This window comes from Mycetomoellerius zeteki, unplaced genomic scaffold, assembly GCF_001594055.1.
Source record: "Mycetomoellerius zeteki isolate Tzet28-1 unplaced genomic scaffold, Tzet1.0 scaffold106, whole genome shotgun sequence".
NCBI classification, from domain to species: Eukaryota; Metazoa; Arthropoda; class Insecta; order Hymenoptera; family Formicidae; genus Mycetomoellerius; species Mycetomoellerius zeteki.
This window is the reverse complement of record NW_017255975.1, coordinates 5450577-5475758: the sequence shown is the minus strand read 5'-3', so window position 1 is coordinate 5475758 and position 25182 is coordinate 5450577. Positions and strand designations below refer to the sequence as shown.

Here is a 25182-nt window from a genome sequence, read left to right as displayed (position 1 = left end):
TATATATAAACATAAGAATCTTTGTTATTACTTATTTTGTATTTCTTATCTTTACGTTTATTCGTTACATTTTCTTCTATCACTGCTTGTTGACGCAAAACCAATAGCATCGATAAAGATGTTAAGACTTACGTAATAATTTTATGCAGTATGCTATTTATCAATTTGATAAAACTGAGTCATTTTAATTTGATATTTATAATTACTTATAGTCTATATTACTTATTGTCAATACAAATTAAATTACTATTATTAATTTGTCATTACAAATGATTAATTGTTGACTTTATTGATATTCAAGTGATAAATTATGTAGAATGATTGTGCAATTTTTCGTAGACATAAAGTACATAAATGTACCAGTGGACATGACTCAATGATTGGGTAAATTGAAAAAATTTTAAATATTAAGCTTTTAGTAGTATTTTATAAATAAATGTGTTGTTTATAAGAAAAATTTAATGTTTTATACTAAATGATTTAATATTTTATATTATTTATATATTCATATTCTTTATGAATATATAATTTACGCACTAAAATCCGCGAAGGCTCATATAAACATTTTATTTACATTGGAGTTATTTTTAGAATTACAGAACTATTAACTTTTTTTTTATTAATTTTAATTAATTATTGATGTTCGCACTGAATAATTGCAATATATAATCTTGATGTTAGTATTACTACATAAAATACTGTAATATGTGTTCATGAATATATATGGATAATTTCTATTACAAACATAGTTTTTATTACAAATGCAATTTCTTTAAAATTTAGTTCTACATGATTAAATCAAATAAGAAAAAGAATACTCTTTCGGTCAAAACACATCGATAATAGTTTAAATAATGTTCATATTTTTAAATAACACAGTTTGTGTTAAATAATGTTAATATTTCCAAATTAGTACTGAAAATTTCTATACATATTAGTCTGCTCTATAAACAGCACGCCGAGGTTTGTCGGACTTAGAACACATTAATGAATTGAAGCTAGCAATAACATTATAAATTATGTCGATCGTCAATTTAATAATGTTAAAAAGTACGAGTTTGAGTACAAGAATTGTTACGATAATGCTTGTGTTCAGATCCTACCCTGCCTTAAAACACTCTAAAGAACTGATAATTCTAATTTTTTATAAAAGCTATGTTACTACTACGTATTCGAAATGTTTCCTGAGGCTTCCATTACTGTAGATTCCAATACAGGATGAATATTTCTTCTACGCTGAATATTCAACCAAAATCCATTCTCCGGCACCATTACTATCATATCTTTGCAGAATTTCATTGGTAACGTAGTTTTTACAGATGGTTTCAGTTCACATCGCGCTAATAAGTGAAAAAGCAAGACTTTGACTTCCAACATGGCAAATCTGTAAGCTATGCACATTCTCGGTCCTAATCCGAATGGCATATAACATGAAGAATTGTGCATCTTGTTGTTTAAAAATCTTTCTGGATCAAATTTCTCCGGATTATCGTAATACTTTTCATCACGATGGATTGGAAGAACCGGAATCCAAATAAGCATACCTTTTTTTAGGGTAAAAGGTTTTTCGTCCGGCAATGCGGGTGGTAACTCAAAATTTTTTTCGCATACCCTTTCTAAGGCGGCAATTGGTGGATATAATCTAAGAGCCTCACTTATCACCGCATTTAAATATTCTAGTCGATTGATAGCTTCGTAAGACACTTCTCCGTTCGATTCCTCTACAACCTTGTCGATTTCTTGTTGTAATTTCGTCTGAATTTCAGAATTAGCTGCAATTTCATGAGCTGCGTAGCACATTGTGGTTGAACTGGTCTCGAAACCGCCGAGGAAAAAGATGAACGCTTGCGCAGTCATGTCATCGATGTCTAGTTCTCTACGACCTTCTTTGCCTCTGATATCCATCATTAACTGTAGCATATCCGGACGTGTAATGTGTTCTGCGTCGCGAGTAGCGATTGTAGTTCTTATAATGTTCTTGAAGAAATCTGACACATAATCGTTTACAATTTTCAAATTGAAAATTCGCCCGAGTCTTGGAAACAATCCAAGAAAAAAGAACTTTATACCGCGAATGACCCCTCTGAAATTAGTCGCCTCCTTGCCGCAAATATAAAATTTGTTCGTTGGGTCTTTGATAGAGTTGATTTTAATTCCGAAAGCACACGTGGCGATGACATCATTCGTATATTTGGAGCATATGTCTTTCATGTCTATAGCGCCTTTATCCGCTGGTGATGTTGATAGAAATTTTGCGAAATCTACAGCACATTCGGACATCAATGTGAACATTATTTTCATCTTGTTGGAAGTAAAAGAGGGACTCAACAGATTTCTCACGTTCCGCCATTTTTCTCCGCGAAGAGAAAACAAATTTTTCTCGAATAAAGGCTCGTTAAAGTCGACGAAACCACGATGATCTGGAAATGCCTCGAAATTTTTAACAAGGACAGTTTTTATAAGTTCCACGTCACGAAGCAAGAAGATTGGGGTTGTCGTCAAGTAGAATCCAAAATACTTTGCGTTTGGATTAAAATTATAGATCTTCAGCATGAAATCGAAGATTGATATTCGACGAAATATAACCGACATTGTAGATCCAAATAATGGAACAGACGGTAAATGTATAATACCATTTCTTTTAAAAAAATTAAAATTTTTAAAAAGATAATGAATGCTGATCACACCGATCACTATCGATAAAAAAATCGACCAATATTCCATGGCATTAACAGATGTTATTTGAAAATTTTCCAACAACTTCGTAAACGTCTAATAAAATGTGACTCACTATAGATAGAGCACTAGCGATACTGCTGATACGAGTCGTTGCGTATAAATGCTTGTAACAGCAGTTCCTACGTCGTAATATACTGGCAATCGTTGTGAAGTAAATGTTTTCAAGATGGATGTGTTCAGGATGACGCTGTCTGCGTCATATGTAATTCTGTCCTTGTTTTACGTCTAATGAACGATAAAGATAGAACGACACAAATAGCGCTAGTAGCGTTTCCCCAAACGCATTTTATGTAAAGTCAGTGTTTCGCTCTTTACAAATCGATAAATCATTATTGTGCGAGTTGCATGTTTGCGCATATTACAGTAAACACAATGTTCCATGTATATTTCATGTAACATTGTGTTTACTGGGATGTAACACTCATATACACACACATACGTATATATATATATATATATATATATTAAAGATTAAAGTATATATGTAATCTTTACAAAATTAATGAAGAAGCTTACACGATCATATTAAATGTGCAATTTAAAGACTGAAGCATATTTCTATATACATTCTTTATTTAATGCTGTTTTATTATAGAATTATTTCTGAAAGATATACGAAATGTGTGTAATTGAAAATATTTTTTACTGAAATTAGCATCTGTTAATCGATCGAATAAGATAAAAAATAAGTAAAGTATAAAAGTATGTTGCTTCTAATTTACTTTGCAAATTATTACATTGTATATATTGAATATCAATTTTACAAAAAAAATGCATCCATTCCATTGGAAATATTTCGTTTTAATTTGACAAATAATGAAAAGTTATTCAGTTTGTATAAGAATAAAATTTTATAAGATCTTATATTTTATGAGAAGAGAGAGGAGAATATCATTATATCATGTATAGATATAAGACATTGTTATCATATTTTATCTTATAATTCTTATCTTTATGTTTGTTTGTTGCATTTATTTTCATTATTTTTTGTTAATCTGAAATGAATAACAGGATTCAATTTGAAATCTCAAATGATTATTTTTATTATTTATTGGTGATACAAATTAATACTTAATCGTTGACTTCATCACTATTGAAGTGACAAATTATGTGGAATGATTGCGCAATTTCATAGACGTATATAGAGCTAATGGAATTCACGTAGGTATGTATATTGCATCAAATTATAAGTACGTATGAATTAGTCGTCTCTCTCTCAGCAGATTATGTATAAATACGTAAAGTATGTTAATAAAATACAAAAAAATCAATTTATTAAAATATAATATGTTGTTGACGGCACACATATGTGGGCATCTATTATCGTCAGTAGTTTTTAATGATTTTTATAAGTTGTATAATCTCATCATAGTCTTATAATTTACAATTTTGTGATTTTCACTTTATTATGTTTGTCTTTGAGATGATGATGATGATGAGAAGGAGAGAAAGATTCTATCATAAATTAGAAATCATTTTGACATTGGTACCCATTATACTGATAAGAATATGTCATTCTAACAATCATTCACAATTCACTCGATTACTTACAATTAGTAAGCATTGTCCTCTAGAAGTGAAGTTGAAAACAAAATTGTCATATGCTTAAATGAGCAAATGTTTTATGTACAGTTTGAACAAGAACCATTAATTTAATTTAACTAGCATTTTTTATTGAGTAAATATTTGCTTATTGTAAATAAATCTACTTAGAATATTCTATATTTCTTTTCAATGTATAAGTTACGAATTGACTAACCAAAATATTACCAAAAAAAAAGTTTTAAGAACATGAATTTCCTCTAATTTCTAAATCTTAAAAATTGTTATTTTCTGTTGATAACTTATAAGTAAAAATAGGAAATTGGTTTACACGTAAAAAATAAATGAATTAAAGTATAGATCAATTGATTGACGAGCACTTACGTTAAGAAAAGTCATACGATTATTAAAGGTAATAAATATTAATAAATGTTAATAATAAATATCCTACAACCCACACGCATTCTTTATCGCGTTTTTTTTCTGTTTCTTTTACAAAAATCTATATCAATGAATTATAAAAAGATATTACACAGAGAAAACAAAATTTGATTATATATAAATACAAGTTGTTACAATCTGTTCTGATTTTATTTTTGTTAAATTATATTTCAACAATTTTAGTAATACAAATTATGAATCCAATGAAGTAAAATGCCAACATCATCCTGCAGTTAACTTTGTTTGGTATATTGTTAGCGAATTATGTCTCATCGCCTTATAAATATATAATTTACTCACTAACAACTGCGGAGGCGTTTTATTATACTGGATTTAAACTTGGGATTGCAAAGCTATTAATTTATTAACTAATTATTAACATTAGCAAAAAATGATTTTAATATATAATGTGTTGATTTTATTATTATTTTATACAAAACTATAATATGTATACGTTCATGAAGGTGCATGTGCAATTTCTATTACAAAAATAATTTTTATTAAAATGTAATTTTTTTGATAAGTTGAAATTAGACCAAGAAGAATAAATCAAATAAAAAAAGGATCCTTTCTTTTGTCGAAACGGTTCTCGGACAATGATGTTAATAGTACTTATATTTGTAAATAACATATTTCGTCCTTGATAACGTTAATATTTGCAAATCACAGTTAAAAATTTGTAAATGCATTATTCAATTCTATAAACTGCGCGCCGATGTGGTTTGTCAGACTTAAATCACAAACATGAATTGAAGCTGAAAATAATATTACACATTACAAATAATTTAATAACGATAAAAATGAACTTCAAAACATTTTGAAGAATTGAACTGAAATTTTTTTGTAATAACTGCATTACCATTTGAAATGTTCTATGAGGCTTAACTATCCATTATTGTAGATTCGTGTATAGAATGTATATTTTTTCTAGGCTGTATATTTAACCAGAATCCATCTTCCGGCATCATTATTAGATCTTTGCAGAATTTTATTGGTGACGTAGTTTTCACAGATGGTTTCAGTTCGCATCGCGCTAATAAATAAAACAACAAGACTTTGACTTCCAACATGGCAAATCTGTTAGCTATGCACATTCTCGGTCCTAATCCGAATGGCATATAACTCGAAGAATTGTGCATCTTGTTGTTTAAAAATCTTTCTGGTTCAAATTTCTCCGGATTATCATAATACTTTCCATCACGATGGATTGCAAGAACTGGAATCCAAATAAGCATACCTTTTTTCATGATAAAAGGTTTCTGGTCTGGCAATGCGGAAGGTAACTCAAAAGTTTTTTCGCATATTCTTTCTAAGGCGGCGACTGGTGGATATAATCTAAGAGCCTCACATATCACCGCATCTAAATATTCGAGCCGATTAATAACTTCGTAAGACACTTCTCCGTTCGACTCCTTTAAAGCTTTGTCGATCTCTTGTTGTAATTTCATCTGAATTTCTGGATTAGCTGCAATTTCGTGAGCTGCGAAACACATTGCGGTTGAACTGGTCTCGAAACCACCGAGAAAAAATATGAACGCTTGCGCAGTCATGTCATCGATATCTAGTTCTCTACGACCTTCTTTGCCTCTGATATCCATCATCAACTGTAGCATATCCGGACGTGTAATGTGTTCGGCGTCACGAGTGGCGATTGTAGTTCTTATAATGTCCTTGAAGAAATCCGACACATAATCGTTCATAACTTTCAAATTAAGAATTCGCCCGAGTTTTGGAAACGTTCCAAGAAAAAAGAACTTTATACCGCGAATGACTCCTCTAAAGTTACTCGCCTCCTTGCCGTAAACATAGAATTTGTTCGTTGGATCTTTCATAGAGTTGACTTTGATTCCAAATGCACATGTAGCGATGACATCAGTTGTATATCTAGAGCAGACGTCTTTCATATTTATATCGCCTTTATCTGTTGGTGATGTCGACAGAAATTTTGCAAAATCCACAGCACACTCGGACATCAACGTGAACATCATTTTCATTTTGCTGGAAGTAAAAGAGGGACTCAACAGATTCCTCACGTTCCGCCATTTTTCTCCGTGAAGAGAAAATAAATTTTTCTCAAATAACGGATTATTAAAGTCGGCGAAACCACGACGATCTGGAAATACCTCGAAATTTTTAACAAGGACAGTTTTAATGAGTTCCAGATCTCGAAGCAAGAATACTGGAGTTGTCGTGAAGTAGAGTCCAAAATACTTTGCGTTTGGATTGAAGTTGTATATCTTCAGCAAGAAATCGAAAAATGATATTCGACGAAATACCATCGATATTGTGGATCCAAATAATGGAAGAGGCGGTAAATGTATAATACCATTTCTTTTAAAGAAATTAAAATTTTTGAAAATATAATGAATGCTTATCACACCGATCACTATCGATAATAATATCGACCAATATTCCATGGCATTAACAGATATTATTTGAAAATTTTCCAACAACTTCGTAAACGTCTGATAAAATGTGACTCACTATAGATAGAGCACTAGCGATACTGCTGATACGAGTCGTTGCGTAGAACTGCTCGGTCCAGCTGTTCCCACCTCGTAATATACTGGTAATCGTTGTGAAATAAATGCTTTCAAGCTATATTATGGATGGGTTGAGGATGACGTAATTCACGCTATTTGTGTTACTCTGTCCTTGTTTTACGTCTAATGGACGATAAAGGTAGAATGACAAACAGTGCTACTAGCGTTTCCCCGAATGCACCTTATGTAAGATCAATCAGCATTGATACTTTGATCGATGCAAATCAATAAATCATTGTTATGTATGCTGTATGTTTTCACGTATGTAACACACATACATATATATATGTAGGCTAGAGCGGGGCTAGTTATGACACTTTTTCTTTAAATTATTATAAATCTTTACACAATCATGATAGACTAATAGTAAATGCTTTAAAATGTTGCATGTTCATCTGGCTCAATAATTAAGTACTTATAAATTCTTGATATATCTCGTAAATAAGAAAAAAATTACGTTAATTACAAGGATTCAAAGTGGATCAATATGCCCCATCTATAGGACATGTTGAGCATCCTCGAAGGATAAGTTAAGCCATGAAGATAATCGTTTAATGAGTTTATATATTATTAAAAACATGAAAGGATTATGTGTATATTAATCAAATTTTTATTATTTGCATCTTAAGTATAATAATTTGTAATATTCTTTCTTTTTAAATGCTTTAATTAACAAAATTAGAAAAACTAAAATCTTTACTCTTTATAATAATAATTAAACGTAAAATATATGTTTAATCGTTGACATAAAATAAAAAGCATTAATAAAGACAGATTTCACTTAAGCAGCTGAGTTTATAAGGTTAGTTATGAGGTACTGGCTCAACAAGCCCCATATCGATGTTAACTGAAATACTTTTATATAACTGAAAAACCGTAAATAAAATAGCAACTTAAACATTAAAGTTAAAAAACACGATAATAACTTATATCTAAAAAATACATTTGATTATTATCAATCGCTTTAATTACCATGTAGACCAAAAAGAATACTCACCTAATAATTTTATTTTTGATATGCAAAAACAAAAAAACGCACGTATTTGGCATTTGACCGGATACAGATTATTGTATTAAGATAATCTCTGTCTTTGTGCTACATTACGCAAGCATAGACGTATCTACATATATTTTGGTTATTTAAATATTTGCATTTGATCAACTTGCCCCTACACTCAAATAGCCCTACTCTACCCTATATATATATATATATATATACAGGGTGTCTAGTAAGTTGTGACAAAGCACTTGTGTGTAGAGTGAACCAAACTGAGTCGAAAAGTTTTCTATCATTGTACAATTCTTTTCAATCTTTGATTCTATCATGATAAATTAGAAACCATTTTGAACATGGTTCCCATTACATCATACTGATGAGAATATATCATTCTGACAATCATTCAATTCACTCGATTACTTAATAAGCATTGAACATTCAAGAAGTGAAGTTGAAAACAATACTGTCATATGCGTGAGTGAGCAAATATCTTATGTATAGTTTGAACAAGAATCATTAATATAACTATCATTTTTTTCATTGAGTAAATATATATATTTACTGTAAATAAATGTCTGCTTGTAATTAAAAAACTATTTATTAAGAATCATAAGATTGAAAGACCGCTAATGTTAAACATAATAATTTTAAATTAAGAAGCGCCATAACGGTCAGAACGTTAAGATGTTGAACTATTGTAAATTCATTTAAATGAATTAATTTCAGAAATGATAATTGCGTGCCGATATGGTTGTCGGACTTTCAACGCAATCAAATCTGAAAATATTAATAATCCCCCCAAATTCCCCAACTTAAAAACTGTAATAAAACTTATTGCGAAAAATAATGCCTCGGCCGGGAGTCGAACCCGGATCTCTTGCATTCCGTGCGAGCGTCCTAAGCCTTTAGACTATTTATTAAGATATAGTAATTTCTTTTCAGTGTGTAAGTTATGAATTTACTGACCAAAATATGACGTAAAGAAATATTTTTACATAAACATGGGTTTCTTATAATTTTTAACTCTTAAAAATTATTATTTTCTGTTGATAACGTGTCTTAGTTTATAATTATTTATTAGTAATAATAAAAAATTGATTTACACGTAAAAAATGAATTAATTAGAATATAGGTCAATTGATCTCCACGCGAGTATATACTTTTAAAAATGTCACGCTATTATTAAAGGTAATAATAAATATTAATAAGTATTAATAATAAATTTCCTGTAGCTTACACGCATTCCACATCACGTTTTCTTCTATTTATTTATACAAAAATCTATATCAATGTATTGCACGGAGAAAACAAATTCGATCATGTACCTAAATAGAAATTGCTACAGTTTGTTCTGATTTTATTTTTGTTAAATTATATTTCAACAATATTTCAGTAATACTAATTATTAATTCAATAAAGTAAAATGCCTATATCGGCCTACAGTTAACTTCGTTTCGTAAGTACAATATTGGCGAACTATGTTTTATCGCGTCATAAATGAATATATAATTTATGCACTAACAACTGCGGAGGTTCATATAGCTATAAGCGTTTTATTTATATTGGATTTATTCTTGAAGTTACGAAACTGTTAACTTATTAACTAATTATTAACATTCGCAATAAGTAATTTTAATATATAATGTTGATTTCATTATTATTCCATACAATGCTATAATATGTGCACGTTCATGAAGGTGCATGTGCAATTTCGATTACAAAAATAATTTTTATTAAAATATAATTTTTTTAATAAATTGTATTTAGACCTATACGAATATCATGTGCAATTTCTATTACAAAAATAATTTTTATTAAATTATAATTTTTTTAATAAATTTTATTTAGACCTATACGAATAAATCAAATGATACAAAGAATCCTCTTTTCAAATGACATAGATCTCGATAATTTCGTTTAACAATACTCATATTTGTAAATAACACAGTTTTTCTTGATAAAGTTAATATTTATAAATCACAGATCAAAATTTGAAAATACATTATTCAGTTCTATAAAGTACACGCCGATGCGGTTTGTCGAACTTAAATCACAAACATGAATTGAAACTGGAAATAACATTACACATTACAATAATCGTCAATTTAATTATGATAATGAAAATGAACTTTAAAGCACTCCAAAGAACATTTCAAGAACTGATAATTGTTTTTTTTTATAATAACTTTTTTATAATAGATAATTATTACCGTTTGAAATGTTTTCTGAGGTTTAACTATCCATTCCTTTAGACTCCAGTACAGGATGTATATCTTTTCTACGCTGAATATTCAACCAGAATCCGTTCTCCGGCATTAATATGAAATCTTTGCAAAATTTTATTGGGGACGTAGTTTTTGTTGAAGGTTCCAGCTCACATCGCGCTAATAAGTGAAATAACAAAACTTTGACTTCCAGCATGGCAAACCTGTTAGCTATGCACATTCTCGGTCCTAAGCCGAATGGCATATAATTCGAAGAATTGTTCATCTTGTTGTTTAAAAATCTTTCTGGATCAAATTTCTTCGGATTGTCGTAATACTTTTCATCGTGATGGATTGCAAGAACAGGAATCCAGACAAGCATACCTTTCTTTACAATAAAAGGTTTCTCGTCTGGCAATGTGGATGGTAACTCAAAAGTTTTTTCGCACACCCTTTCTAAGACTGTCGCTGGTGGATATAATCTAAGAGCCTCACTTATCACCGCGTCTAAATATTCGAGCCGATTAATTACTTCGTAAGACACTTCTCCGTTCGACTCCTCTAAAACCTTGTCGATCTCTTGTTGTAATTTCGTTTGAATTTCTGGGTTAGCTGCAATTTCGTGAGCTGCGAAGCACATTGCGGTTGAACTGGTCTCGAAACCACCGAGATTCGTGAGCTGCAAAGCACATTGCGGTTGAACTGGTATCGAAACCACCGAGAAAAAATATGAACGCTTGCGCAGTCATGTCATCGATGTCTAATTCTCTACGACCTTCTTTGCCTCTGATATCCATCATTAACTGCAGCATATCCGGACGTGTAATATGTTCCGCATCACGAGTCATGATTGTAGTATTTATAATGTCTTTGAAGAAATCTGACACATTATCGTTCATAATTTTCAAATTAAGAATTCGCCCAAGTCTCGGAAACGTTCCAATAAAAAAGAACTTTAAACTGCGAACGATCCCTCTGAAGTTACTCGCTTCCTTGCCGTAAATATAGAATTTATTCGTTGGATCCTTCATAGAGTTGATTTTGATTCCAAATGCACATGTAGCGATGACGTCATTTGTGTACTTAGAGCAGACATCTTTCATGTTTATATCGCCTTTATCCGCTTGTGATGTCGATAGAAATTTTACAAAATCCACAGCACATTCGGACATCAATGTAAACATTATTTTCATCTTGCTGGAAGTAAAAGAGGGACTCAACAGATTTCTCACGTTCCGCCATTTTTCTCCGCGAAGAGAAAACAAATTTTTCTTAAATAATGTATCGTTTGTGTCGGCGAAACCACGACGATCTGGAAATGCCTCGAAATTTTTAACAAGGACAGTTTTAATGAGTTCCAGATCGCGAAGCAAGAAGATTGGAGTTGTTGTGAAGTACAATCCATAATATTTTGCGTTTGGATTGAAATTGTATATCTTCAAAATGAAATCGACGAATGACATTCGACGAAATAGAATTGGCATCGCGGATCCAAATAATGGAATTGGCGGCACGTGTATAATACCATTTCTTTTAAAGAAATTAAAATTTTTAAAAAGATAATGAATACTGATTACACCGATCACTATCGATAATAGTATCGACCAATATTCCATAGCACAAACAGATGTTATTAGAAAATCTTCCTACAATGTTTTTGTAAACGTTTGATAAAATGTGAATGACTATACATAGGACACTAGCGATACTGCTGATACGAGTCGTTGCGTACAACTAATCGTCACAGCAGCTCCTATTTCGTAGTATACTAATAATCGTTATGAACTAAATGCTTTGAAGCATTATGGGTGTGTTTGGGATGACGTTATTAGTATTATTCCGTCCTTGTTTTATGTCTCATAGACATTAAAGGCGAAATGACTCAAACGGCGCTATTAGCGTTTCTTCGAATGCTCCTTATGTAAGATAAATCAGCGTTGGTACTTTTATGGATGTAAATGAATAAATCATTGTTATATGTTCTGTATGTTTTCGCGCGCGCGCGTGTGTGTGTGTGTGTGTGTGTGTGTGTGTGTGTACAGGATGGCCGGTGATTTGTGACAAAGCACTCGTGTGTAGAGTGAACTAAGTCGAAAAGTTCTCTATCATTTTGCAATGTTTTATTTTTATCTTTGATTCTCTCTCTCTCTCTCTCTCTCTCTCTCTCTCTATCTTGGTAAATTAGAAATCATTTTGACCTTCGTTCCTATTACATTACTGATAAGAATATATTATTATGAAAATCATTCAATTTATTCGATTACTTAATAAGCATTGCACACTGAAGATTTGAAGTTGAAAACAAAACTGTCATATGCGTGAGTGAGCAAATATCTTATGTACAGTTCGAACAAGAATTTCATCAATTTAACTATCATTTTTTTCATTGAGTAAATATATTTACTTCCTATAAATAAAAGTGCGTGTGTGTGTCTACTTGCGATTAAAGAAATATTTATTAAGATATAGTAATTTCTTTTCGATGAGTAAGTTATGAATTTATTGATCAAAATACGACGTAAAGAAATATTTTTACATAAACATGGATTTTTTATAATTTTTAATGTTTAGAAATTATTATTTTCTGTTGATAACGTGTCTTAGTTTATAATTATTTATTAGTAATAATAAAAAATTGATTTACACGTAAAAAATGAATTAATTAGAATATAGGTCAATTGATCTCCACGCGAGTATATACTTTTAAAAATGTCACGCTATTATTAAAGGTAATAATAAATATTAATAAGTATTAATAATAAATTTCCTGTAGCTTACACGCATTCCACATCACGTTTTCTTCTATTTATTTATACAAAAATCTATATCAATGTATTGCACGGAGAAAACAAATTCGATCATGTACCTAAATAGAAATTGCTACAGTTTGTTCTGATTTTATTTTTGTTAAATTATATTTCAACAATATTTCAGTAATACTAATTATTAATTCAATAAAGTAAAATGCCTATATCGGCCTACAGTTAACTTCGTTTCGTAAGTACAATATTGGCGAACTATGTTTTATCGCGTCATAAATGAATATATAATTTATGCACTAACAACTGCGGAGGTTCATATAGCTATAAGCGTTTTATTTATATTGGATTTATTCTTGAAGTTACGAAACTGTTAACTTATTAACTAATTATTAACATTCGCAGTAAGTAATTTTAATATATAATGTTGATTTCATTATTATTCCATACAATGCTATAATATGTGCGCGTTCATGAAGGTGCATGTGCAATTTCTATTACAAAAATAATTTTTATTAAATTATAATTTTTTTAATAAATTTTATTTAGACCTATACGAATAAATCAAATGATACAAAGAATCCTCTTTTCAAATGACATAGATCTCGATAATTTCGTTTAACAATACTCATATTTGTAAATAACACAGTTTTTCTTGATAAAGTTAATATTTATAAATCACAGATCAAAATTTGAAAATACATTATTCAGTTCTATAAAGTACACGCCGATGCGGTTTGTCGAACTTAAATCACAAACATGAATTGAAACTGGAAATAACATTACACATTACAATAATCGTCAATTTAATTATGATAATGAAAATGAACTTTAAAGCACTCCAAAGAACATTTCAAGAACTGATAATTGTTTTTTTTTATAATAACTACATTATTACCGTTTGAAATGTTTTCTGAGGCTTAATTATCCATTCTTTTAAGCTCCAGTACAGGATGCATATCTTTTCTACGCTGAATATTCAACCAGAATCCGTTCTCCGGCATTATTATGAAATCTTTGCAAAATTTTATTGGGGACGTAGTTTTTGCTGAAGGTTTCAGTTCACATCGCGCTAATAAGTGAAATAATAAGACTTTGACTTCCAGCATGGCAAACCTGTTAGCTATGCACATTCTTGGTCCTAATCCGAATGGCATATAATTCGAAGAATTGTTCATCTTGTTGTTTAAAAATCTTTCTGGATCAAATTTCTTCGGATTGTCGTAATACTTTTCATCGTGATGGATTGCAAGAACAGGAATCCAGACAAGCATACCTTTCTTTACAATAAAAGGTTTCTCGTCTGGCAATGTGGATGGTAACTCAAAAGTTTTTTCGCACACCCTTTCTAAGACTGTCGCTGGTGGATATAATCTAAGAGCCTCACTTATCACCGCATCTAAATATTCGAGTCGATTAATTACTTCGTAAGACACTTCTCCGTTCGACTCCTCTAAAACCTTGTCGATCTCTTGTTGTAATTTCGTCTGAATTTCTGGGTTAGCTGCAATTTCGTGAGCTGCGAAGCACATTGCGGTTGAGCTGGTCTCGAAACCGCCGAGGAAAAAGATGAACGCTTGCGCAGTCATGTCGTCGATGTCTAGTTCTCTACGATCTTCTTTGCCTCTGATATCCATCATTAACTGTAGCATATCCGTACGTGTAATGTGTTCCGCATCACGAGTCATGATTGTAGTTTTTATAATGTCCTTGAAGAAATTCGACAGATAATCGTCCATAAATTTTATATTGAGAATTCGCCCAAGTCTCGGAAACATTACAATAAAAAAGAACTTTAAACTGCGAACGATTCCTCTGAAGTTACTCGCTTCCTTGCCGTAAATATAGAATTTATTCGTTGGATCCTTCATAGAGTTGATTTTGATTCCAAATGCACATGTAGCGATGACATCGTTTGTGTACTTAGAGCAGATATCTTTCATGTTTACAGCGCCTTTATCCGCTTGTGATGTCGATAGAAATTTTACAAAATCCACAGCACATTCGGACATCAATGTAAACATTATTTTCATCTTGCTGGAAGTAAAAGAGGGACTCAACAGATTTCTCACGTTCCGCCATTTTTCTCCGCGAAGAGAAAACAAATTTTTCTTAAATAATGTATCGTTTATGTCGGCGAAACCACGACGATCTGGAAATGCCTCGAAATTTTTAACAAGGACAGTTTTAATGAGTTCCAGATCGCGAAGCAGGAAGACTGGATTTGTCGTGAAGTACAATCCATAATATTTTGCGTTTGGATTGAAATTGTATATCTTCAAAATGAAATCGACGAATGACATTCGACGAAATAGAACTGGCATCGCGGATCCAAATAATGGAATTGGCGGCACGTGTATAATACCATTTCTTTTAAAGAAATTAAAATTTTTAAAAAGGTAATGAATACTGATTACACCGATCACTATCGATAATAGTATCGACCAATATTCCATGGCACAAACAGACGTCATTAGAAAATGTTCCTACAATCTTTTTGTAAATGTTTGATAAAGTGTGACTGACTATACATGGAACGCTAACGATACTGCTGACATGAATCGCTGCGTACAACTGCTCGTCACAGCAGCTTCTATCTCGTAATATACTAATAATCGTTGTGAAGTTAATGCTTTCAAGCATCGTGTGTGTGTTCGGGATGACTATCAGTGTTACTCTGGCCTTGTTTTATGTCTAATGGACGATAAAGAGAGAATGACGCATATAGCACTATCGTTTCCCAATGACGCAAATATCGTTTCCCTTAACACATCTTTTGTAAGATCAATCGGCGTTGGTACTTTGGACTAGGCAAATCAGTGAATCTTTGTTGTGTATGCTGTCATATACGTGCAATTTAAAGACTGATGTATGTAGTTATATAAATTTTGTATTTAATCCTGTTTTGTTATAGAATTATTTTTGAAAACTATATGAAATGATGTTTGAAAGTATTTTTTACTGAAATTAGCAATTATTAATGGTTGAATAAGTTGAAAAATAAATAATGTATAAAAGTATGTTGCTTCGGTTTTATTTTACAAATTATTATATTGTATATATTGAACATCAATTTCAGGAAAGGATACATCAATTCTATTGAAAATATTTTGTTTTAGTTTAATAAATAATGAAAAATTATTCGGTTTATATGAGAATAAAATTTTAGAAAATCTTATATTTTGCAAAGTCACATTATTATATCATGTATAGATATAAGACTTCGTTATTTTATATTATCTTATATTTCTTATTTTTATGTTTGTTTGTTGTATCAGTTCTCATTTCCGTTTGTTGATATGAAGTATATAGAGTCATCATGACTTAAGTATGTAACAAGTATATCACTGAAAAATTTATTAAATCTGCGTCACAGGTTTTAATTAAATATCTCAAATAATTATTCTTATTAGTTATTGTTAATATAATTATTTAATCGTTGGCTTCATCAGTGAAATTGAAATCATAAGTTATGTAGAATGTGTAGTTTGTAATAGATATATATAGACCTAATGAAATTCACGTAGGTACATTGCATCGAAGTATGTGTTAACTAGTCGTTCGCAGATTACGTAACACGTGAAGTATATTAATAAAATACGTAGAAGTTCATTTATTAAAATATATTGTTGGATAACATAAATATGTTAATATCTATTATTAACAATTTTTACTGATTTTTGTTACTATATAATATCATCCTAGTCTTGATTTTATTTCTGTAATGTTCACTTTTTTACTTTTATCTTTAATTTTATTTATTTTTATTTATTTTAATTTACTTTTATCTTTTATCATGTTAAATTAGAAATCATTTTAATTTTTATTCCCATTACATCATACAGATAAGAATATATCATTCTGACAATTAATCAATTCACTCGATTACTTGATAATTGTACTCACGAAGTGAAAGTTAAAAACAATATTATCATTTACTGAAATGGGCAAAAGTTTTAAGCATAGTTTTACTATTTTTATATATTTGAAAATTCATAAAGAAAGGATTTACAATTTATGTATAATCGAGTATATATAATATATATGTATCTATTGAGCAAGTACAAGAAATATTTTTAAATTAATGTACGTATATATACATATTTTTTAAATATAATTATACATGTAACAAATTTTTATTATTTTGTGTTTACATTTACAACAATCATGACTCATGTTCATAAATAGAAGTTTTAATAACTAAAATGGGTATTATGTTAATGTGTATCATGTTGACGTGTTGTATGTCACGTATTGCGAACAATAAGTATAATATAAACGTCAACGCGATAAATGAGACATATTTACAGAATTAACGATTGACAGAATATGATAAGATCTAGAAGGTCATATAGGTATTCGTGCTCCACAAAAGTATGAAATGCACTTCAAAATTGATGATCCGTATGATGTCATTCACGATAAGATAATAGTGGGTTTGTTAAGAGTCAACCAGAGACGATCAATAACCTCAGATTAAAAAAGATAAAGCGTTGTCATGTTGTAACAGATAGCATCAGAAGACTCCAGAATCGTGAATTTCGAAAGAAACATTAATGAATGTTTTCAAAGAGAGAAAAAGAAGGGAGGTGGTCGAAAAGTTTACAGTAATAAAAACAAATTACATAATCGAAAAACTGGAAAAGAAGAGCCTCGCAAGACAGCGAGCGACAAGCAAATACTAAAAAAATAGAAAAAAGAAAAATACGTCTGTATATACTCACATCTGGTCATTCAGCGAATAGATATATTAATACATATATTATAATATTAACACATGATAGGCATAGAAAATCTAAAAAAAGAATCATACTTCGCGAGCTGAACGTTCAGTTATCTGTTTTATGATCTCGTTGGTAATTTTATTCAAGAAGAATATGACTGGCTGAGGGAAATATGATAATGAACGGTAGATTTACGGAATCAAAGGTGGAGATACAGGTCGACTTTCACTCCACCGGCACCGATCGTCGTCGTTTATCTCATCGATAATAATCTGCGCTTCGTGTAACTTCCGGTAAATTCCAGGGTTTGCTGTATCTTAACGCGTTTTTTTACGCTCTTTATCGATGAAAATCGTATTCGGTACATAATTTTATCTGTTTGTTTTCTTGATAAAAGGAAGAAACAAAGAGAGAAGGAGAGTTTACATGTATATGATTAATTTAATTTTAGATTGTTTAATGTAACGTTAGAGAAAGAGAATTTTATAGCTTGATGAATAAATTTAGACGAAGCAATTTATAGATTTATAGAATTTAGCAACATATGCAAATCTACCTACGCAAATTTACACATGTATACGTCTGTAACTTATTAGTATTAGCACATACAGATGTAAGTATTTATGGATTTAACAATTTATATACATACTTAAGAGTGAACACCAATTGATGAGTCAGATAATCAATCGATTAGACAGAGATTAAAAGGTCCCTATTGATTCTTCTTGTGTCGTTTGCATGACTGCTCGTCGTTTATTCGTCTATTCTTCCGTCTTGCCAATTGAACGAGGATTGAAAGAGAAGGACGAGAACCATTCTGCATTTCGCTTCCTTCTCGTATCTCTTGCTTACTCGAGCGTTAATTTAATTAATGGTTAAGAACCCTTCTACATTCCAATGAGAGTACACAATCGTCACGGTGCTTGAGAATACTTATCGTCCCAACGGTTCGCTACTTTTCCGGTACTCGGATTAATGTCGTGCGTAACATTGCTAAATTATTGTCATCGTTAACAGAAATTATGGTTGAAACTCAGACTATTTTTATCACTGGTACAATTGTAAATTTTGAATCTTACATATATTTCGTAATTATAAAAAAGATCTTATTGAAACAAACGGTATAATGTACCTGAACAAAGAGAGATCGATGCTTTAATCGAGAGAACAGACTCTGTTATTCATTCATAAAAATCTAAAATTATTGTAGTATGTGGATGTAATAAAGAGCAAATTTATCGCATGAGCAAACAAAACCGTTACGAAAGTCTTGTGTATTAGTGAACTGGTTTCGTAATCATTACGCAGAAAAATTATCGTCACCTGCGTAATTTAAATACAGTTCTGAGAAACTAACGATCTGAAACAACAGATTGTCGCATTTGTGTTTTCCGCAAGCTATTGTTGCGTGTCGATCGCGGTTGATTTTCGGATAGCGGTTTACTAAAAGTGGTTCTCACACGTCACTGCGGATTGCGGGCAGTGACGCAACTCGCGTGGTTGTTCGACTTTCATTCTTTTCGCACACGTTCGTACAATCGCGATTCCGTTAACGAGGGCCGCAATTAATAACTTCTTACGCGGAAGTCGTCGTCGGTTACGCGTCTCTCTTTTCGCCATATCGTCTTCTTCGTCTTCCGTTACTATTACGCGATGAAACGGTGATCTGCACCGTAGAATTGGAGCTGCGGAAGTTCCCTCCGTAGCGTGCCGGTTCCCCATTCACCTATACATTAGTCGACAATAGCAAACGCATGTTAATAGCGGTGAGAGAGCGAAAAGGAATCAGCGAGGGCGTAGACTATATATAGACCCGCTATAGTACTTTAGCTTTATCGAATTGTAGATTGTTCAGTTTGCAGTAACGATAAAACAAAGTGAATAGAGTATATAATAATATACGTGGAATAAAGTAAAGAAAATATTTGATTATAAATTAATTATATCAACTTGTTTTCTAATACATTAATTTTAATTAGGTTTTTAGAATCATTTTGTTTCCTATTATAGATATTAATTCTAGTTAGGTGCTTAGAACTATTTTATTTCCTAATGTATGTCCACCGAAGTAATCGCGTGAACACGCAATCAAGCGTCTCATTACTCTCATTAATTCATACGAATAAAATATCTTTTGCGTGTAGGCCCCAATCAGTTCTGAAGCAAAACAATCCCGTGCTCTTATTCACGCATTACCGTTTCCGTCTGATCTTATTTACCACACATGTATACACAAGTGCGTATCCGCTCGCATTCATTCGCGAACGCATTACGTTTCTTAACATATACGCCTCATCCCTGAGGCCTGTAATTTGGCAGGCCCAAAGCGACAGATCTATAATCATTTCACGCTCTTCATATCCGGTACAGTTGCGAGTACGAATAACGGGATGTTAGGACGTAGACAGTAGTAATAGCCCCCGAAGCAATACACTAATTTCTCATTTTCAAGTCAGATATAAATGTTTACGGGAAAAATACTTTACAGATATTGATACTGTTGGGGGCAAATAAAATCATTAAATCTTCAATAAAATATAATCTCAAACAATCGCAATTGGATGTATTTACGTATAATATTATTAAGTTCATTTGCAGTTCACTTCACTTGATAATACATTCCAATTATTTGCGAATTATACCTTATTTGTGCACTGACAATCACGAAAATTTATGTAGACATTTTACTTATATTTATTCTTAAAGCAACAAAACTATTAACTTAATTTATTTTAATTTAAAAATATTTTATCAATATATTATATATTTTTTTCTGACACTGAATAATTTCCGGTTTAAAAGGTTTCCGTCTATTTAAATTGATAATCAAATGTGTCAACGAGACACACATCATCCGATCATATATCAGAGTGATGCTTTTAAATCGATCGTGCTCGTAGCCTCTTTTTCTTTCGCGTGATTATTTCTATGCAGCAATTCGGATTCGGAGGTATGTATCATAAACGCTTCTTGCTACCACCAACATAGAATTAACGACGGTTAATAAGAATCCTCGATTTGCTCCGCCATCACATCTGCCGTAATTATCGTGCGCCATGCATAACATTTTGACTCGGCACCTGAGCGAGTTTGGTGATCGGTATGTTAATGGCTACGTTTACACCGTGCATTTAGGCCGCGACCTATACAATAAATATCCTTGTTTATCCTGTATATTAAACAAAGACATCTATAGGTCACGGACTAAGCGCACGGTGTAAACGTAGCCAATGATGTGCACCGATGGTCCAGCTTTATTTTCTTTCGAATAACCTTTTCGCGTGTACTTATAGGGGTTATTCGTACAAGAGGGCGTATGTACACGCACGTGTAAGTGAAAAATCGAACTTCGAAACCGCTCGTAAAATTAAAATCTCATCGGTCGCGGCCAAGATCGCGAATAAATTACATAGATTTACGGACAAACCAGCTCGTATTACTTTTTCCTAGAAAACACATTGTCTCGCGTTTTCTAGCTACTGCCCAATCTCCTTCCTGACTATTATTTTAGAATGACCGATGCCATCGTAATAGATGAAATAAGAAACGCTTCCTCGAACGACTTGACGGTCGAGAATCAATTAAAAAGAATACTTCTACGATAAATGTCCTCCTCTCTCGTGGAAATTATTCTGCATACTATGTGCATCGCCTACGCGTAGCATCTGTTTGTATATCGTTATTTAAAGTAAAAATAACGTAACGGAACTAGCGAATTTATTAATTGCTTCAAAATATGTTTGGCACTTTATGTGACTTTATGTTTTATAAACTGGCAGCTTACGGAATTAAATATTGTATCTTGATGTAACATAGTGCTCCAAATTGAAATTCTGTCAAAGTTTGTGATACGTATAGATTCAATCTTAATTTCATTACGTATTGTAAAAGAAAACAGTAATTGCGGAGTCGCAAATAATATCGCTATAAAACCAAAGATATAAAAGTCAACAAAAAATCAAAATGACTTCATTTTGATTCTTAACGTCAATAAACAGTCACATTTTGGAATAAAAACTCAATATTTTGATTTTTATAATATTAAAATAAAGTGATTTTGACTTTTTCTCTCTTGACTTGGTATATTCCTTGGGAAAGACTATCTTTTAAATAATAATAGAAAATTTGGTTTAGTTGTAAGAAATATTATTTTTATTACGTTTGATCAAAAGCAGTGAATGTAACCGAGAAAAAAAAAAAGAAGCCGAGTATTCTCGGGATTAATAAATGGATCTAAACAACATATACTCCTCAGCTCCCGCGGCGATCGTGACAAATAGCGGCCACAGTCCATCTGCCACCGCGGCTAAGTTTGTTTCACGTATGCTGACCCCTCGACTGACCCGAGTAAACCTCGCATTGCCGTTCCACAAGCTGTCCTCTCACGCCGCGGCGCGGCGGGCTATTTCACGCCAGCCACGTAGCGTAGACGTGCATTCGTGCGCGCATGAAGGTTGTACAGTCCGTAGGAACGTAGTCACATGCTTGGTCGGCAGCACAGGCCGGCAGGTATGCGACATTGAGCCAAGGCCACCGTAGACTGCACTGGCAAACGGACGTTTATATAAGTACGACACACACTGCGCCGTGTTTACGCGCACATCATCCTGAGGTACGCGTAAACACGCAGCCTTTCCTTATGTGCGTGCAAATGTGCGTGCGTACATATATCGTATACACGAGCGTCCGCGAGAGTGTATATGCCTGCAGGCGAGTCTCGTGCCCCGCAGGTGAATTTGCACATAAGTAGGTACGCGAGGGAGTCGTTCCGGGTGGTGTCGTTGCGTGAATGTGCAGATACGTGTGAAGTCTTTTTAACACCGCTTAACTCATTGCCGAGAGCCGCGAACACGATGAAAAACGATTCTGATTTTCATTAGAGGGCAGTATGGGACACCCTTCCGATTGAGCTGATACTTTACAGGTAATATTGTTACAATATATAGTGATTATTTATGAATATCTTATCTTCGGGTTTTGTATAGTTTAAAAATTAAAGAATAAGAAAGAAAAATTATGACGATAAGTATGCTGATTGGGGAAGACCTTTTCGATGATTTTGACCTTGATATATGTTGTCAAAGTCATGAGCCTGAGTAACCTCTAAGAGGTCTTAGCCATCGCTCGTTATTTATTAAAAAATTATTAACAAAAAATGTTTCAAGAATACCGTCTTATTTTTATTGTGATATATACAATATTAAGATCTCAACAGTCTCTCCTGTCTAGAGACGCAAGACTTTCCACGCGAAGCTACCTTTTTTTAACTTTTAAACTACACAAAATCCGAAGATAAGATCTTCATAAACAATAATTATATATCGTAATAATATTGTCTGTAAAGTTTCAGCTCAATCGAATGGATGTTCCATTCGGAAGAACACCTTTAAGATTATATTCTAAAAATATATTACTTTCCATTGCAGTATACAAAGGAGTTTGACCAGAATTGTGTAAGAGGAATGTTTTGAATACTGAAAAATTTTACGAAAAATGTTCGTTCCTTAGTGGAATCTCGGTGTTTCCTATTGTTTCAAGGAAATATCCAAAATCAGAAACGATTTTTTGGATTTTTACTGAATCCAGTCTTGAAATTTTTTAGGCAAATCGTGTATTATGTAAAGGTATTTTTATAAAGGTACAATATTTTCATTAAATAATAAAATCCAATGAATCTCCACAGTCTGTGCATCTTGGGCTTTCTCTACTGCAATTTCTCCTTTCCTACTTGCGGTAATTCTTCTCGCTAAATGAGTTCGCCCTTCGAAGAACTAGGAACGATGCTCCTAAATTGGTCACCATAGTGATGTATAGGTTCGTACCCAGATTGGTCGTATCTGCCACATTCATCTTTCCCCTCTTCTTTGCTCGAATTCTAATGACCGCACGTTAATGCAGGCTCGGCTAATTTAAGAATTCTCTAGCTAAATCTGTTTTGGCAATTTAAGCTACATGTCATACGATTATTGCTTTATATTGTACACAGTACTTTTTTTTTACTGCTTTTTTACTGCTTAGCAACCCCTTTATAATATTATGTGATTCTGTTTAATATTATGTAACATTTTTAGCTACATTAATATAATGCATTTTATGCTGGCTATTATTAGTTTACAGAATCAAATAATCAAATTTAATCGTAGACTTTCCGATTATTGAAATGGTACTTAGAATTACAAAAAAGTTTTGTTACATTCCTCGTTTGATCTGTACTTTGAATAAGAATTCACATATATTATCCAATAAATACTCAATGTCTACTTTTCTCAGTTATTATTCTTCTAATTGGAATTGTTAGCCATTAAAAAATTGATTTTACGATCGCACGCAAGTATGCGGGCGCGATTAAGCGTCATAAAGCTGCCGCTGTCTAAGAGTTCATAATTCGGCTGATAAATCAATCGTGCGCCTCGATCGGTTCGCCGAATGCAAGAGCGAAAGAGTTATGACGGCTTATCGTGGAATCTACGGGCGCTCTCTCGGAATTCATGGAGAAAACTAGAATAGCCCGAAGGGCCAGACATAGGGGCCCTATTATAGGCACCTATGCCGCCACTTAAAGTCCTGAACCACGGACCGGATGGGAGAACCACCGGTACTAACCGTGGCTGCAACCGTTTTCGAGCACTTTTTGTGTCTAGGGCTGGACCGTAACGTTCCCTCGGATGCTTCGTCCCTCGTTAGTTCGTGTGTGCGAGGTCTCGTTAGAATTCACAATAGACCGCACGGGAACGCTCCAAGGCGTCTTGCAAAAAATCTTCCCGACAACTAGAATTTTATAGTGTTTTACACATAAAACGAACCGACACGCAAAACGTATTTCTATTAAGATTAATTTACTATCGTTATAATTCTTTTGAAATTATCTATGTAAATAAATAAAATTATCTTTTAAGATCTCAATCATTGATTTAACCACGTAATCTCAATTAAATTTCATTTACTTTTCTTCCTACTATTTAAAAAAGAGTGAAATAATGTATATATTTTAAAATTAGATCACAATCATATTTAGTATATGTATCAATTGAATAAAAAAGAAATAAAGACATAAGATATCAGTGAACTGGTGATACAAATGGAAAGGGGATAAGACTACATGAAAAAATAAGTCGAAAACATAAATATTGAATAAAATTTGTTCATGTGAGGCTTTACTTTCGAGAAAATCGATTTCAAATATTCGCTGGATTTGAGCACTTAATTATGTTTCGATTTAATGATCTCACTGTA

General features: G+C 32.2%; 2 protein-coding genes across 2 annotated transcripts; both read right to left on the bottom strand.

Moving 5' to 3' along the window:
• Positions 1–826: 826 nt before the first annotated feature.
• Positions 827–7501, bottom strand: LOC108723697 (uncharacterized). The gene is made up of 2 exons (XM_018449614.1): positions 5668–7501; positions 827–2677 (listed from the first exon to the last, which is right to left on the bottom strand). The coding sequence occupies exons 1-2, from the start codon at positions 7137–7139 to the stop codon at positions 1165–1167; spliced, it is 2985 nt and encodes a 994-aa protein (XP_018305116.1). The 5' UTR covers positions 7140–7501; the 3' UTR covers positions 827–1164.
• A 2780-nt stretch (positions 7502–10281) lies between these two features.
• Positions 10282–15785, bottom strand: LOC108723705 (uncharacterized). Its single transcript, XM_018449626.1, has 4 exons — positions 14210–15785; positions 11157–12035; positions 10473–11116; positions 10282–10331 (listed from the first exon to the last, which is right to left on the bottom strand). Exons 1-3 carry the CDS (start codon positions 15697–15699, stop codon positions 10495–10497), a joined length of 2991 nt encoding a protein of 996 aa, XP_018305128.1. The 5' UTR covers positions 15700–15785; the 3' UTR covers positions 10282–10331; positions 10473–10494.
• Between the last annotated feature and the right edge of the window lie 9397 nt (positions 15786–25182).